Source organism: Hyaena hyaena, unplaced genomic scaffold (genome assembly GCF_003009895.1).
Source record: "Hyaena hyaena isolate Hyena2069 unplaced genomic scaffold, ASM300989v1 scaffold_390, whole genome shotgun sequence".
Taxonomy (NCBI): Eukaryota; Metazoa; Chordata; class Mammalia; order Carnivora; family Hyaenidae; genus Hyaena; species Hyaena hyaena.
Genome location: NW_024081018.1, coordinates 1,295,915 through 1,310,862, shown reverse-complemented (window position 1 = coordinate 1,310,862; position 14,948 = coordinate 1,295,915). Strand labels below are relative to the sequence as shown.

At 48.8% G+C, this 14,948-nt stretch overlaps 1 protein-coding gene across 2 annotated transcripts in view; it reads right to left on the bottom strand.

Moving 5' to 3' along the window:
* Window positions 1-46: 46 nt before the first annotated feature.
* Window positions 47-14,948, bottom strand: part of SORT1 (sortilin 1) — a 66,063-nt gene continuing 51,161 nt past the window's right edge. For both annotated transcript variants that reach the window (XM_039251080.1, XM_039251081.1), the window contains exons 12-20: window positions 14,772-14,874; window positions 14,273-14,441; window positions 13,278-13,468; window positions 11,058-11,247; window positions 7,375-7,491; window positions 6,683-6,791; window positions 5,134-5,240; window positions 4,728-4,851; window positions 47-4,511 (exon numbers count right to left, since the gene is read on the bottom strand). In XM_039251080.1, the coding sequence (XP_039107011.1) occupies window positions 4,497-4,511; window positions 4,728-4,851; window positions 5,134-5,240; window positions 6,683-6,791; window positions 7,375-7,491; window positions 11,058-11,247; window positions 13,278-13,468; window positions 14,273-14,441; window positions 14,772-14,874 (1,125 nt within the window). In that variant the 3' untranslated portion in view covers window positions 47-4,496. The remainder of the gene's footprint in view (window positions 4,512-4,727; window positions 4,852-5,133; window positions 5,241-6,682; window positions 6,792-7,374; window positions 7,492-11,057; window positions 11,248-13,277; window positions 13,469-14,272; window positions 14,442-14,771; window positions 14,875-14,948) is intronic.

Sequence of the window (14,948 nt, the reverse complement as noted above, 5' to 3'; positions counted from 1 at the left end):
TTCTAACCCCAATATTGCAAATATACAGAAAATTACCAGTACAAAGTTAAACACATCCAGATTTATTTACACAATGCTAAAGAAATTTGAGTTTGATTTCCGTTTTGTGGAATTTTGTTATGGGGTCTGGCTTTTGTTGTGTAACTGACATGGGTCATTGAAACTTGATTATCCCACCCCACATGCAGTTTTCTGTCCCAAGGGAACAGAAAACTTGGGTTTGTAGCGCACATGCAGTAATGATGTTAATACTGCTTTACACTTTAGGAAGAAGGCAGCTGTCCCACAGCTTGGGGAAGGGGCAGAGAAGTTATACGACAGGGAGGGACCACATGCTCAGAAAGGGGACAGGAGACGAGAGAGGGATGAACAACAGGCACATGGGGACCCTGAGCATTTCTGTGCATGAGGATAAGGAGGGTACGATCAAAACCCTCCTTCCCTAGACGTCCAAACACGGGAGGTGGGTAGGATCATCGGGGAACATTCAAGTCACCCGACCACAAACTGAGGGCATGCGGAGGATGAGAATGGCGTGAAGGATTTGGGACATATTGATAAATCATTAACATGTACACTATACAGTTTATATATGTATATATGTACATATATATATAAAGGTACAGGTTAGTTTATGTTATCCTATATAAACAAGAATGCTTAAGAATGTACTGGTGTGAAAAAAATGCATACAGCAAGTTGTTGAAGACGGTTTCAAATCAATGTTCTGATTCTTATTGTTACAACGCGACATAACCAAGGAATCAACATGGTCCTGCTATTTCAATTATCCTTCCTGAGGGCAAGGCCCGGGCTCTGCTCGGGCAGGATGAAGCTTCCAGAGCTGCTGGGCAAACCGGCAGCAGAGGAAAGAGAAGGTCCGGCACCTGCTGAGTGCCAGCCAGTCTGGCCCTGCCTATCACGCCGTCATGTGGCAAGTCTTACACTTTGGTTTTGTTCAAAGGACATTTAAGTCCATGTTTATTTCCCTGCTTCAGGCAAGGCAGTAGTGAAGTTGAAAAGCTGACTCTCTTATTTTAGTAGTTGCAAGAATCCAGGGTGAAGGGTGAGGGGGATGTACTAACAATGAGCAGGATGGGCTCTAAGCCACTGTGTACAGAAGTAGGTTCTTTACAGCTCTCCTGAAGGGAAAGAGAACCTCTCTACTTGGATGATTTGCCTAGGAAATAGAGAACCGAGTGAAGTTCCAGCCAGCCCTCTCTGTATCCTGGCATTGTGGCCAAGGCCATGGGAGAACCGGCTGTGGTTCACAGAGCCAGTGCAGGAGCTAGGGGTGGCCAGTACGTGACTCATCTGTCAGGGATGAAAGGCCAGCTGGGGCACGTCGAGGCCCAGAGGCAAACCTAGGAATTAGAGAGGTACACACTGGAAAGCCTAGTTAGAGGCAGATGGCAAGTTCTCAACTTCAGGTATAGCTAATCTCTTGAATCTCCAAGTCCAGCTTAGAACTGCCAGAACCCTCCGAACACTTTTTATTCTTCTACGTGGTCTTCCCATTCAATGACCAGCCTAGGGGTATGCATTCCCAGTCTCTGGACCCACTAAAAACCAAGACCCCTCCCCACCCCGGGGTCCAAGACACCTGTCACAGGTGAGGGATGGTGAGTTCTCCACCTGGACTTAAAAGCCCAGACCAATCTGGACAGTCGGATATGTCCAACTTACCTTACAATGCTAAGTTCTATCACCAAAACCTCCAGCAATAATCTCTCCTGCCACCATCACGCCTGGGATTTTATGCAATGGTAAGCTATACTTTATTGCAAAGATAATGCTCCTAACCTAACATCAGCAGAACAAATTAGAACACGTTTTCCCTTAAAAGCTGTCACAGACTTAGGCTGTTACGCTTTCTGGCTGAGGGCATACATCTGTGAGTGAGTGGGCCGATATGGAAAGCCACCTAGCCAAGGAAGGGAATGAGCCAGGCTTGTTAGCAGTCCTCCGACTAAGGGAGCCGGCCAGCTGGCCAGGGCCAAGCAAACAAGGAGAATGGAGAATGGAGCGGGGCGGCTCGTCGAGGGGGAGCCTACTTCCGCAGCGAGGGGAGCGGCAGTTTCTGAATACATATTCAAAATTCCCATTAATATTTGTTTCCAGCCGTGGAAAACAGAAGAATATAATTTGCTGTTCACCAAGGTGGCAAAAAGGTCCCAGGTGCTGCTCTGACAGAAGTGTCACTGACCCTTCTCCTAAAGAACAGCGAGTCATCCGTAAGAAGGAAGCCCTTCCTGCTCCAGCACCTGCACACACAGCAAGTTTGCGAGCTCTGAAGACGGCCAACCAGCACAGCTCATAACACACATAGGGGCCCTGGACAATTTACTCACTCTTTGTATCTCAGCTCCATCTCCTAAAAAATGCGAATTACAAACCCCCGCCTTCAAAGGAAGAATTTCATTGAGAATGTGGTAAGGTAAAAATGACATAATGCAAACCCAAGTCCTCTGAAAACTACCAGGTTTTACAGAAATCCCAGATACCATTATGAGCAAAGAGCTTTAACCACACTTGGTTAGAGAATACTAACTTTCCTACATCCTAACACGAGTCAGAATTGCCGCATACTAGCACATGTACCCCAGCGGGTATGTGCTGTGGGGAAAAGGTGTGCAGCAAAAGTGGGTCTTTTCTGGGCATCGAATTCACTTTGGGCAGGAGGTGAGAGGTCTGGGATAAAGGCTGACACTTTATCAGTTGTGAGCTGGTCTGTCTTCGGAATTCTTTTTAATTTAAAGATTATGCAAAATGAATGAGCTTTTCCTAAAAGATCAGTGTTCTCTAGCTCAAGCAAATGTGAATTCTCTTCACAAAAACTGCCCTAACTTTATTTTCTAACTAGGGCTCCCTGACTCATGTAATTTTGCTGCAGCTTCAAAGTCTCTAACCTTCTCCATCCGCCCCCTCTCCCACTCTCCCGGCTGCTGTTAATCCATTCTGGGGAGGAGAGAACACGACCATCTGCTCACTCATTCTGACAAAAGTTAATTTGGCACATTTACTTTTTCGTGACTTTATAGCCATAAAATGAACTAGCAGCAAAATGGCAGTTACCAAAGAATGTCCCAATCATAATTACTGGGAGAGACTGCGGCCAGCACTGTAGGGATGCTAAGACCAAGCTGTACCACGCTATATTGCAGGCGAGCAGGCATCCAAGCTGTATGAAAATTAGTGCCGCTTGCCGTTGCTACCTGGCCATCTCCAAATCCACCTCCCTACATTCTACTATCAATTTAACTTGAAAAGTGTCAAATGGAAAGTGTCCTTAAATTTAAAATATGAACCTAATGGATCACATAAAACATCACCTATGCTGGAAGCGTGTCTTCAATTGGTTCGGCCGCAAGTTTCTCGCCAACAGATTCCTTGGCAAAGCTGGGAAAGCTGGGTGAGGAGGAGAGCCTGGTCATAAAGTCCTGATTTTTAAAAAATAGCCTATAAATCTGAAAACGTGTCGAGTCCTGGCTCCACGTACAACAGCAATCCAAGAGGAGGCACGCAAGTAAATGGCCATCCTCATGATTCGTGGCAGAGGACATGGAAGACTGTGATGCTCAGTCCACAGGGGCCACACCGGGCGCCCTTGCTCGGCTCTCGCAAAGAGGCCACTCGGTCTGGGCAGACATCGGGGCAGGCCCTAACCCTGTCCTTGAGCAAGGCCACTGGCACAAACATGGAGCACGGCTGGAAAGATCTTGGGAGAAGCAAGAGTTTGTCCCTTAATAGGTGCTAAATCTAGTCAATTCTCTGCTGCTCCCTTCTTCCGGCCCCAAGTTAAAATATTGCCCTTTAAATTTTCCTGATTTAGTGTTTTGGAAGCACATGGTTAAGTCAGTGGCCAAAGGGCAATTAACAAGGGTATACTGCCTGACTGAGCAAGGGGAAAGAAACACCACTGTGGTCTACGGTCCCCAAAAAAGAAAGAAAGAAAAGGCGGGGTGTGCGTGAGGAGCTGGTGTGCAGTGTGCTCGGGGCAGGGCTGTCCCTGGCTGGAGAAAGGCCGCCAAGTCCCTCTCGGCAGCTGCTTTGTGTCGCCGGCAGAGCACAGGGACAGCACCGAGTGCGCTGTGAGCGTTGACGCTGGGGTTGGCCGGTGCCCCGGAGCAGGCGCCATGCAAAACATGCAAGAGTGGGGTTAGTGAAACGTTCCCTTCCTATTCCATTTCATTTCCCTTAAAAAACAAAAACAAAACCAAAAGAACCCATACTTTGCAAAAAGACAGAATTTGAAATAAAAACTGAAAGAATTTAAAACTCCCCCCTTTCTCAGGGCCAACTGTGAGAACGTTTAGGGTTCCCCCCTCCCCGCCCCGCATTTCTTTAGTGCAGGTCCTTTTGGCTTTGGTGGAAGCAGCAGAAACAGAGCTGGGTCCCTCGCAATGGGAAATTTATTCCCCCCAGTCGGAGCCACAGGGAGTGTGAGAGGTACTGCGGTTCCATCATCTGTCCTCGGTCCCAGCTCCTCGGAGGAGCTATTCCAGGAGGTCCTGAGAAGAAAAACAGAGACCGTATTATTTACACACTAAAAAGTTCCTATTTTGAAAGTTATGACCTAGTTTCTGGGCTGGCCAACTCTCACAGTCATTAAGTTGCTGCTTCTGGCTTTTACTCTCTTTTGCCTCAGTCAGATCTCAATTATGACCAGGAAAAGAAACGCTCCTGCTTTGTGCTGGCGCCCACCCCTCCGGAAGAAAGGGTCTCACCTCATCTGAGTCGTCATGATAGCCTCCCTTGTGAGTGTGGGGGGCTGTGTCCAGAGCGTCCACACCATCCACACCGTTGGCCTCTGCGTGCTGCTGGAGCACCGAGTACCGATGCACCAGGAACCTGGGGGTGGAAACACCCGTGAGTCCTCACGCTGTGAAGACGGATGCGTTTCTCACAGGGCTATGGGTTTTCTGAGTTTTATACATTCACAGAATGAGTCATATGCACAGGAACACAGCTCTTGGTCGGCGCGTGGAAAATATAAATCCTGAAAAGACCTGGGCCTCCTGCTTCAGGGACATCACTTCAACGAGATAGTTTTTGCCCAAGGGCAAACTCAACCTTGTGCCCTTGGCTGATTTGTGGTTTGAATTCAGTCCCTCTGACCTCCACGCCCCTTACCTTCCCCCACAGACGTATTTCTTCACGAGGAGCACCCCTGCGACAACGGTGACCAGCATCAATCCCACGGTGGCCAGGATGATTGGAACAGAATTGGACTTGGAATTCTTGATAAATTAAAACACAAACAATTTCAGGTGTGCATATTCTAGGACTGAATGCAAAGGGGCTGCCCATTCCCCTGGCCTCTCCGTGAATGATCCGCACTCTCAAGGCTTTCCCAGCCCCCCATGGGGGACGGGCCCTTTCAGGAGGGTATCACTGCTGGCAGAGGGCAACCAGAACTTCAGCTGCCTTGAAGCTGCCAGAACGGTGCAAACTCAGGGGCTCTCACGTCAAAGGGACACTGGGAGCCTCGACAGGGCGCTCGGTCACACAGCAGGCTTGGCTGCTCCCGGCTACCAGTGTGTAAGCCATGGAGCCCTTAAGGGTGCAGCAGGCAAGGGAGACAATGGTAACAGTGGCCCGGAGGAATCTGGAACAGGGCCAGCACGCGGGAACAAGCTGTGCTAATGCCTTCTCAGGCAGGACACTGTATGATACTGAGACTTGTTTTTACTGAATTTTTGGTACGTTTTTACAAATAAGCCTTTTCATATCATTGTTTGAGTGTGACCTACCTGCTTCTGGGTGGGAGACAGGGAGTGTGTGTTTTCAGTGTGTCCAAGAGGAGGTGGAGCTGGATTCTGGGACAAGCTGTGTCCCTGTAGGCGGGAGTCTTGTGCGCGTGCATATACACTCACTCACACACACCCACACATACCCACACCCACACCCACACACAAGCACGCACGCACGCACTCTGAGGACCAGGAGTGCAGGCGGGGGCGCGGAAGAGGAGGAACTGGCCCCCTGACAAGTACGCACACCCACGTATTCTTCCCTGCTACCTTCCTAATCCCGCCTCCATCAGGCCCTCAGTCCTTAGAAGGCTGGGGAGGAGGGGGCTGCAGACTGTCTGCCTCTCATTTTACGGGTTAGGAAACCGGGGACCACAGTTTACTACCCCAGTCCCACTGCTGGTCCAGTGCTTCTTTATTAAGAGGCTTCCTCTTTACCATTTCCCACATGCCAGCCAGACGGTTCAGAACCACAAATGTGTGATCAGCCCACGTCAAAACCAACCCGCTGCGACCACAGTTCAGTTCTCCAGTCTGCATGCACTGGGCATGACTTGTGGCTGAGACTACCTGACCTACAGCCCAGGGCTCCTCTCTGCCACGTGTGCAAGACTCTGGTCCTTTACTTCATACCTCAGGCCTTTTTCCTAAATGACTCTCAGCCTCAGAAATGTCCTTAACTTGATGCTTCAAGACTCAGAACTTTATGGAATTCTACTTTGTGCCCCCAACAAAAAAGTTTTTGGGGTGAGTTTATCATTCATTACGTTGCATGACCCGTCCTTCCATTCTAATGGTTTCCTGTGCAAAGCCAAGCCCCCGGAAGTAGTTTGGTCGCTTTGTAACCAGTCATAAAATTCTTAATGTTTTTTGTTCCTGGCAGAACAGGAAATCCCACTTGCACCTAAGCCAGAGCTACTTTCATATACCTGCTTTTCGGGACTCAAAAAGTTGCTTGTACATTTCTTTTTCAAGTCTTTTACTTCTCGAACTGGATTCACTCCACCTTGGCATCTGTCTCCTGGAATCTTCCGGTACCTGAAAAGGGGGAAGACATTTTTTTATCAGACCACTAGGCTGTATTCCTGGATTCTTGCTAGTTCCTGAAAACAAGATTTGAGAAGCTGCAGAAAAGCATCTCCACCTTACACCACCTTTCAGGCCTGAAGGGAGGGCCACAGGAATGTTTCGGGGACATTTTGTGGAGTTTCAGGCCTTGAATAGACCAAGCATGCCTGGCCTTGCTGCAGGGATGTGTCTGCTTCAATGGATGGGGCCGAAGAACTGTGACCCAGGGAAAGCACATTAATATGGGGTACACAAACGGATGGGGGGAGCATTTATCAGGGGACAGGGTGCTGTGTCCCCTCTAGAGCAGCACTGCCTAATACAGTGGCTACTTACATTTCAACTAATTAAAATTAATTCAGAGCCTCAGGTGCTGCCCAGGGTCAGCAGCCCCCATATCGGACACAGCAGATTGGAGAGCATTTCCAGCACCATACAAGGTTCTGTTGGATGGTATTTTGCTCGCGTGCCCTGGAATACTGTGTGCACAGAGATGTGGAGTGGCGGGGGGGGAGGGGGGTCTCGCTCTGCACAGTGAGGACTCATCTCTCACCCATTTGTCGTCAGGTGCTCCTCTCGGCCATACAGACAAAACTCCAGGTCGTGGCCCTTCAGTTCTGGCTGTTCCACACATTTGGAGTCATTTTCTGGACGGAAGTAGCCAAAATCACTGCCAAGAGTCAGCAAATAAAGTATCTTTCAGAGTTGTCAAAAGACAGTAATAAAGACTAGTAATGAAGCGTTTGTGGAGAGCGGTGGAAGGCTAACATTCCAGTCTTTGGCTGGGTGAGAGCAGCTCAGAAAGGCCTGTGTCATTGTAAAGAGGGTCCCAGGAAGACAGACATGGAGAAGACTGAACCGGTGGGCCAGCAGTTTACGGACCACCTGGTGGACTGAGGACTCAGTGGCTGGGAGCCCTGCACAGACTGCGTGGGCTCCCGGAAGGGAATGACTGCAGCAAGTGTGGAGGTGGGGGTGGGCTCAATGCACCAAGAACGAAGACACCAAGAAACAGAGGTATCAGCGACAGATCTAAACCCATTATCCTTAGGAATCTTTTTATTTACCTCCAAATCGCTCATTATTATGTTTGCTGGAGGTGTTCTAGAGGGTGTATGCCAAGTCTTTCCTGCCTGCCCCATTTCTGTCCCTCGTAGCTTCTCAGATGACCCCTGTCTCCAGTGCAAATGCCCTGTTGTGCCCTCCATCCTATCCCATCTCTCTCCAGTGCCTCCCACTGGCTCTCCTTTCTCTCTTTCCCTCGAGAAACACACTGCCTCCTCTCCAAGGCTGGTCCCCTACATGAGCACTCTGGGCCCATCCTTCCTACCGCCCTGGGACCTGGCCTCACTGATGGTGTGGACGGGCCAGCAGTCACTTAGCCTGCACGTGTCCTCTTCCTCCCCTCTTTCTTACTGACCAAACTTCTTAGAAGGATATTTCATACTTGTTCTGTTGTACCCATTTACTTTTTATTCTGTGCATTGTGGCTTCCACCACCGCTATCACTTGGAAGCGAATGTCTGAGGCGCCAGGACTGCCTAGTCATGCACTGTGGGGAGCCCTCTTCAGCCCTCCCTGTTCAGTGGCCCCCGACACACACCTGCGCCTGCTCCTGGCCCTGCCGCTGCAAAGCTGTGCTTGCAGGTTTCTCTCGGCACCGTTTGCACTTCGATCTTCCTAGCCCGGAAATGCAGACCCTTTCCAGAGGCCCACAGGCTATCCTCTTACTCTGTATCTGCTCTCCCGTCATGAGCTTAATTATTTATTGCAACTAAAACTTCCAAGTTTCACCTCTCATGAGCTCTGATCCTACATTTCGAAGTACCTGCTGGTTGTCACCACCTAAATCTGCTGGCAGAACTTCAAATATTCAAAACACATCACGTGTTCTCTTTCAAGCCAGCCTCTCCCATCATTTTCCTATGTTTGTCCAGGGGACTACCTTCCTTCTATTATCTGAGTGGAAACTCCAGCCCGGGCATGCCCCGTCGACCCCACTCGCTTCTTTATCGTGACTTCTGTGACTTCCCCTCATGGCCTATCTCCGGGCACCACTCCTGAGCATGCTGGTGGGTATCTACGTGTACACCAGTCCACAGGCTTCAATGACTTGCTTCTTCCCAGATATGCAAGGTCAAGTCCTGCCCCTTGTCAGGGCTCAGCTCCAATGCCACCTCCTCTACAAAGCCTCCTTTGAGCCCATCTCCTTTCAGCTCTAGATCAGATGGAATAGCCTCTTCCTTCCCTACATCCCCAAGACACTATTTGACCGCATAATTCTGTGCATCTTACCAGGAGAATCAATACCAGACTCTCCACCGCCCTGGGCACAGCAAGTATGCAATGAATGTTTGGAGAACACGCAGATGCTGCTCGCGCTTCACAGTTTTGAGACAGACATGTAGGGGATGGGGTAAGAAGATGCACACGACACCACCCCTCTAGCAGGGAGGGGGAATTCCAGTGAAAATGTTAGGGTGTCCAATCCGAAATGTCCAGGGAAGGCCAATTCGCACTCACACAGCACAGATCTCCCAGGCCCGGGCAGAACAGGGCGCGGGCTCCACAGGCCAGCTGCCAGGTGCACGCCCCAGCTGTATGCTGCCCGGCCAAGCGCTGGAGGTCAGGGCGGCGGTAACCTCTGACCCTTCAGGCTTCCCTTGGTGACATGGAAATGGCAACAGTACCCATCTCAGGGGGCTGTCAAGGCTAAATGTAAATTGTTCGGGACAGTGCCTGGTACAGTTAATGCTCGGTAACCATCAGCTGCCCTCACGACCACTCAATGATGATCACATATAACATGCCCTCAAGGAGTTGAGACTTTACTGGTGGAAGCAACCCTGTACACAATAACCAAAACACAGCAAGAGCCGTACTGCAGGAGCCTGGATGAAGGAAGGCTGGAGGAAGCTTTACGGAGGTGAGAACTAAGTACTAGAGACCAAGTAGGGACTCCCCAACTTGGGGGTCAAGCAGGGAAGTGGGAAGACTTTCCAGGCAGAGGAAGCAGCAGGTACAACGGCATGGAGCTCCAAAGAGGCACAGCGTGTCTGGAAAGCAGGAGAAGGTCAGGGGATTAAGAGCCTAGTCTGGGTCCAGGCTGGGATGTGTCCAGGCCCGCGGGAGTGTCACAGCATCAACAAGCGCTAGCCCCAGTGTGACAGCGCAGTGATCGGAAGGAACCGGTTTCCTGAGGACACACGGAAGGGTGGCCCATTCCACATACAGATGTGAGCCAAGGCCTGTATTCTCTGCTACCTGTAGTCCCAGAAATGTGATGTGGGGAGACATGGACACTACCTGTCTGCATTCTTTTCCAGATCCTTTTTAAACATTTTATTTTTGAGAGAGAGTGAGAGCATGAGTAGGGGACGGGCAGAGAGAGGCTGAGAAAGAATCCCAAGCAGGCTCCCTGCTGCCAGTGTGGAACTCGACGTGGGGCTCGAACCCATGAACTGTAAGATCATGACCTGAGCCGAAATCAAGAGTCAGACGCTTAACTGACTGAGCTAACCAGGTGCCCCTTTTCCAGATCCTTTAGGATCCACTTTTACTTCCTGCCAGTATGTTTACAGGTAATGAGTCCCATAAGATTACTGGCTGTGATGGGAAGCAGTCCCTCTCATTTGTTCTAAGTTACCCTGCTCAGCCTCCTAGGGCCTGCCTTGCCCTTGCGTCATCAACTAAGTCCAACTAACCCTTCAGCCCGGATGGTCCTGAACTCGAGGAAGTCCACCTGGATGCCTGTAGACCTTGACAGGACCTGTGGACCATCAGTACTCCAACGTCCCCTCCTGTCTCGGTCTTGCAGACAATCAAAAACCTAGTGCCCTGCCTGCTGAACTCAAGCCACCAGTGTTTAGTGAGCACATGGAATCCATCCTCCTCCCAGCTCCCGGCCTGTCCTTCCTGGTGTTTCTGCCCTATCATCTCCTCTCTCTGTTTCTGAGTTCTCTTCCTCCTCATATGCCTCCCTCCCTTGTGGTCAGGCCAGGATTCCTGGGGGCCGCTGCTGGCGTGTCCAATAACTGTCTGGCCGGATGATATTACCTGTCCGATTGCTAATAACTCTGGTTCTCTTCTCTGTGCCTCCATTTCCTCAGTAAGAGTGGGAATTCCCCACCCTTGGGGAAGAAAGACTTTGCATATTTTTCAGCCCTACAAGACAACCATCTTTCACCTCCTCCCGCACAGCAAAGGGGCGGACAGGGCTCTGAGGGAAGCTGATACCAGAGGAAGTCCTCCAGGGAGCAGGGGCAGATGGACGGCTGCTTGGTCACAACATAGTCCCGACCATTCTGGCAGACGGACGACTTGCGAAGCCTCAGGTACTGTTCTTTGTAGCCTAAGATGCAGCCGTCTCCATAGTCGCCAGGGTCCGCGGAGTGAGCCAGCCACACGGTATAGTCCTTCTCCTCACCTAAAGGGAAGACAGGCTGTTCAGGCCACTGCCTGGCCCCGCACCCAGGCAGCTGCCAGACTGAAAGGAGAATAAGGACAGGGGAAGTGGGTGTCAGACTCATCCCACTGCCTCATTTTGGAACTGCAGACAAGAGTCACTTCAATTGGAGCCTACTAGCAGTTGGCACCTCCTTGTGCCAAAGGAGGTCACTTTGCATCTCACCGCCCATTTGAGTACTAGGAAGAGGCGTATTTGTTTCAAAGTGGGCAAGGGGATGGGGAGCTTCTGAGCTTCCTTCCAAGCGGACAGACTGCTGTCTCCATGTCTTGCATGCCTGTGCTCCTGGTCAGTGGGGGCTGTCACAGGTGAGCAACCAAGCATTTCCTTTCAGGAGAAGAGAGCGGTTACCCAAAAGCTTGGGTTCAGTTTCATCCTGGGTTAGTTTGCCTCAAATGGAAGGGAAGACAATCTCTTTCTAGACTTTTAACTCCAGACACCTGGCTTTCAAGTAGACCTCGGATGACAGTCAACCCAGCTTTGTAAGTCGTCTCACCCACTCCCGGGGACATGACTCAAAGGCTATGGCCTGAAGACTGTGGATTAGGTTTCTATCCTCTGGGATAGGTTTCTATCCTCTGGGATGTGAAGACTAGCGTGGAGCCTGTTAAGGAGCAGGTGCCTCCCAAATCTTTTAATGGCGTTAAACTTTAGGGATAACTATAGAGCTGCCTTCTGAGCGGGACACTCACAAGCCAGCTCCTTTACAGCCTATTTAATGAATCTGGATAATAATGACTCTCGGGCATTAAATCATATTTAAACACCTTGTAGAAAAGTAAGGCACAAGCAGAGTGCTCTGGCTTCCTCCAGGAGCCACTAAACTAACATTCTGAGGAAATGGACCCATTATACAATCTAAAGCAGGACCAAAATTCAACCAAAGTGACCTGAAACCTTAAGTCTTTTATCATAAGCTGCCAACAAGAAACCACAGTGCGCAGTGCAGATGACCTTTCTTTTATCCTCCATATTTTCCAGTACAGTGTCAGCATCTTAGGTACCGGGGCCTGGGTTTGCTTGTGATTCTTTAGCAACACCTTGCAATGAACATTTTATCTCCTTTTCTGAAGCCATTTTCTGGCCTTTAACAGGCCTTCCAGTCTGAAGTCACAGAACACTGAAATGGTCAGTGTGGGCTTTGAGCTTGCCCAGTAGCCATTCTGGAACCTCACCTGTGACTGACATTCAAGCCCAAACTCTAACTGAAAACTTCCTCACTTCAACATTTTGATAATCAGATGCCCTTTGCAACACACTTCCTTCTAAAGCTTCTCTTACAGCTCTGTTGCAAGCAAGGCTGAAAAGCCCTGAAATGTCACAAAATAATTTTAGATAAACACAAGAATGCATTATCCTTACAAGCAGAAAAAAGTCCCATGAAGTGTTACGGAGCTCCAACAGTGTGAAGCCACGCTTAGAGCCTTAGCCACACATGGCTAGTCTGAACTGAGATTTGCTGTAAGGGTAAGGATCAAGTATACACTGGATTTGGAAGCCTTACAAGAAAAATGTAAAATATAAAACATTTCATTGATAGCTCTTAATACTGCTTACATATTAAAATGATAATATTTCAGATTTATTAACAGGATTACATCATTACTAAAGTGAGTTTCACCTCTTTTACTCCTATAATGCAGCCAACAAAATAATTTAAATTGCACATGTGGTCCTGGTTTTATTTCTTTTGGACAGTACGAGTCCACAGAAGGAAGTTGCATTTCCGATACTTCTGCATTGCCTGATTACCCACATAGAACATCCTTCGATCCTCTTTCAAGTGCATTTTTTTTAAGTAGGCTCCATGCCCAATGTGGGGCTTGAACTCATAACCCTGAGATCAAGAGTCACGCACTCTACCTACTGAGCCAGCCAGGTGGCCCTCATATGCATTTTCTTATTCCAGCTAAAAGAAATGAAATGGAATTGGTTATTTAGGAAAAGAGGCTTCTAAGTTTCTGGTAGAAAAGGTCATAAGAGACACTCACAGTTCCTTTCAAGGACATCTTTAAAATCAATGGTGTAGGAGACCCACTGGCGAGTCAGGAAAGATTCTGTGAACCCCCAAATGCTGATATTCATGGACCGAGCTCCAGGTTCTGAAGCTAGACCAGTGAAGTAGATGGGCTCCTTGGTGAACACGTAGGTCTGCCAGCACTGACCTTCATCAGTGGAGAACCTGAAACCACAATTAGAGAACAGTCGTGACAGAAGTTCAACATGTGGGAGTATCAAGAAACTACTCTGGCTGTCTGGTCCCAAACCAGAGAAAACCCTATTTATGTGATGGCTTACTGACTGATAATTCTATAAACTTTTCATGCCCACAGGTAACAGGGCAGGTAAAAGGGATTCATTCAAAGAGTACAGAAGAAAATGCCTGTATAAAGTCTTTCAAAGGAAACAGAAGGTAGTGACCTGTGTACAAATGGGCTTCTGAATAAACAAGTTATTTCATAGAGCTTATACTTAAGGAGTAATTTCCCATCCTTAGTGCTTAATGCTTCTATGAGATTCTTGTGGAGAGAAAGAATTTATTAATTATTTAATTTGAGAAAGAGAGAGAGGAAGCACACATGTGCAAGCCAGGGAGAGGGATAGAGGGGGAAGAGACAGAGAATCCTAAGCAGGCTCCACGCTCAGTGCGGAGCCCAACATGGGCCTCAATTCCATGACCCTGGGATCACAACCTAAGCCGAAATGAAGAGTCAGACGCTCAACTGACTGAGCTACCCAAGTGTCCCGAACGAAGAGTATTTTTAAAAAGTGACAAAAAAGTGTTAGCTAGAGGAACTCAGAAGAAAAAGCAAAGCCACTGAATGTGGGTTGCTCTAGATGCAATCCCTTCAAGAATGTTCCCTATGGTTCTGAGGATGCACAAATTTGATCAGGGTCCATAATCAGCCCTTCCCCACCCGCACAGAATGACATCCCACAGTTGCCTTGAATGCGATAGTGTGGGTGGAGCAGAGCTCATGCATACTTAATCACATTGATAGGATGGCTGCTGTGCTCAATGGCCACAATGATGCCTCCGGAATCCAAGATGGTGTAATAGTGGGGTCCTTCCAGCATCTTTGTCCAGGAGTAACCCCCATCATCTGAGATGTAGACATCCGGGACCATCACTGAAATGGCATCCCCTACACTACCTGCAACACAATCCACCATCTCATCAGCAAAAATCAGCAAAGAAACGGAGAGGATTTACTGCCAAGAGAACAATTTTCAGTGAATTTACTCTCATAATTTCCCATCATGCCTCTTATAATAGAAAGAAAAGGCCACTGAAAAGTTGGGACAGGAAGTCCTGTTTCTCTGATGGGAGTCTATGAAAACCACAAAGTATCATCATTATGCAAGGCATTTCACAAAGGATGAAAAAAGTCATGGCTGGTGGTCTCCTTATAGGGTTCAGGGCTGTGACTGTTTCAGTGTGCTCAGCTACTTGCGCCTGTGGAGATGGGGGGCAGGCTGCTCACCATGGGCAATGACTATGCCGACGGCCTTCGGCTCTGACAGTGGGGCCATTGGAACATTTAGTTTCTGGGAGATGCTGTAGGAAGCGTGAATATGAAGACTGCACTGTGAAAAGAAACCAAAGCTCAGATTAAAACCAAAGATGTATATTTTTAATCTCACCAAGCCTTCTAAGAAAG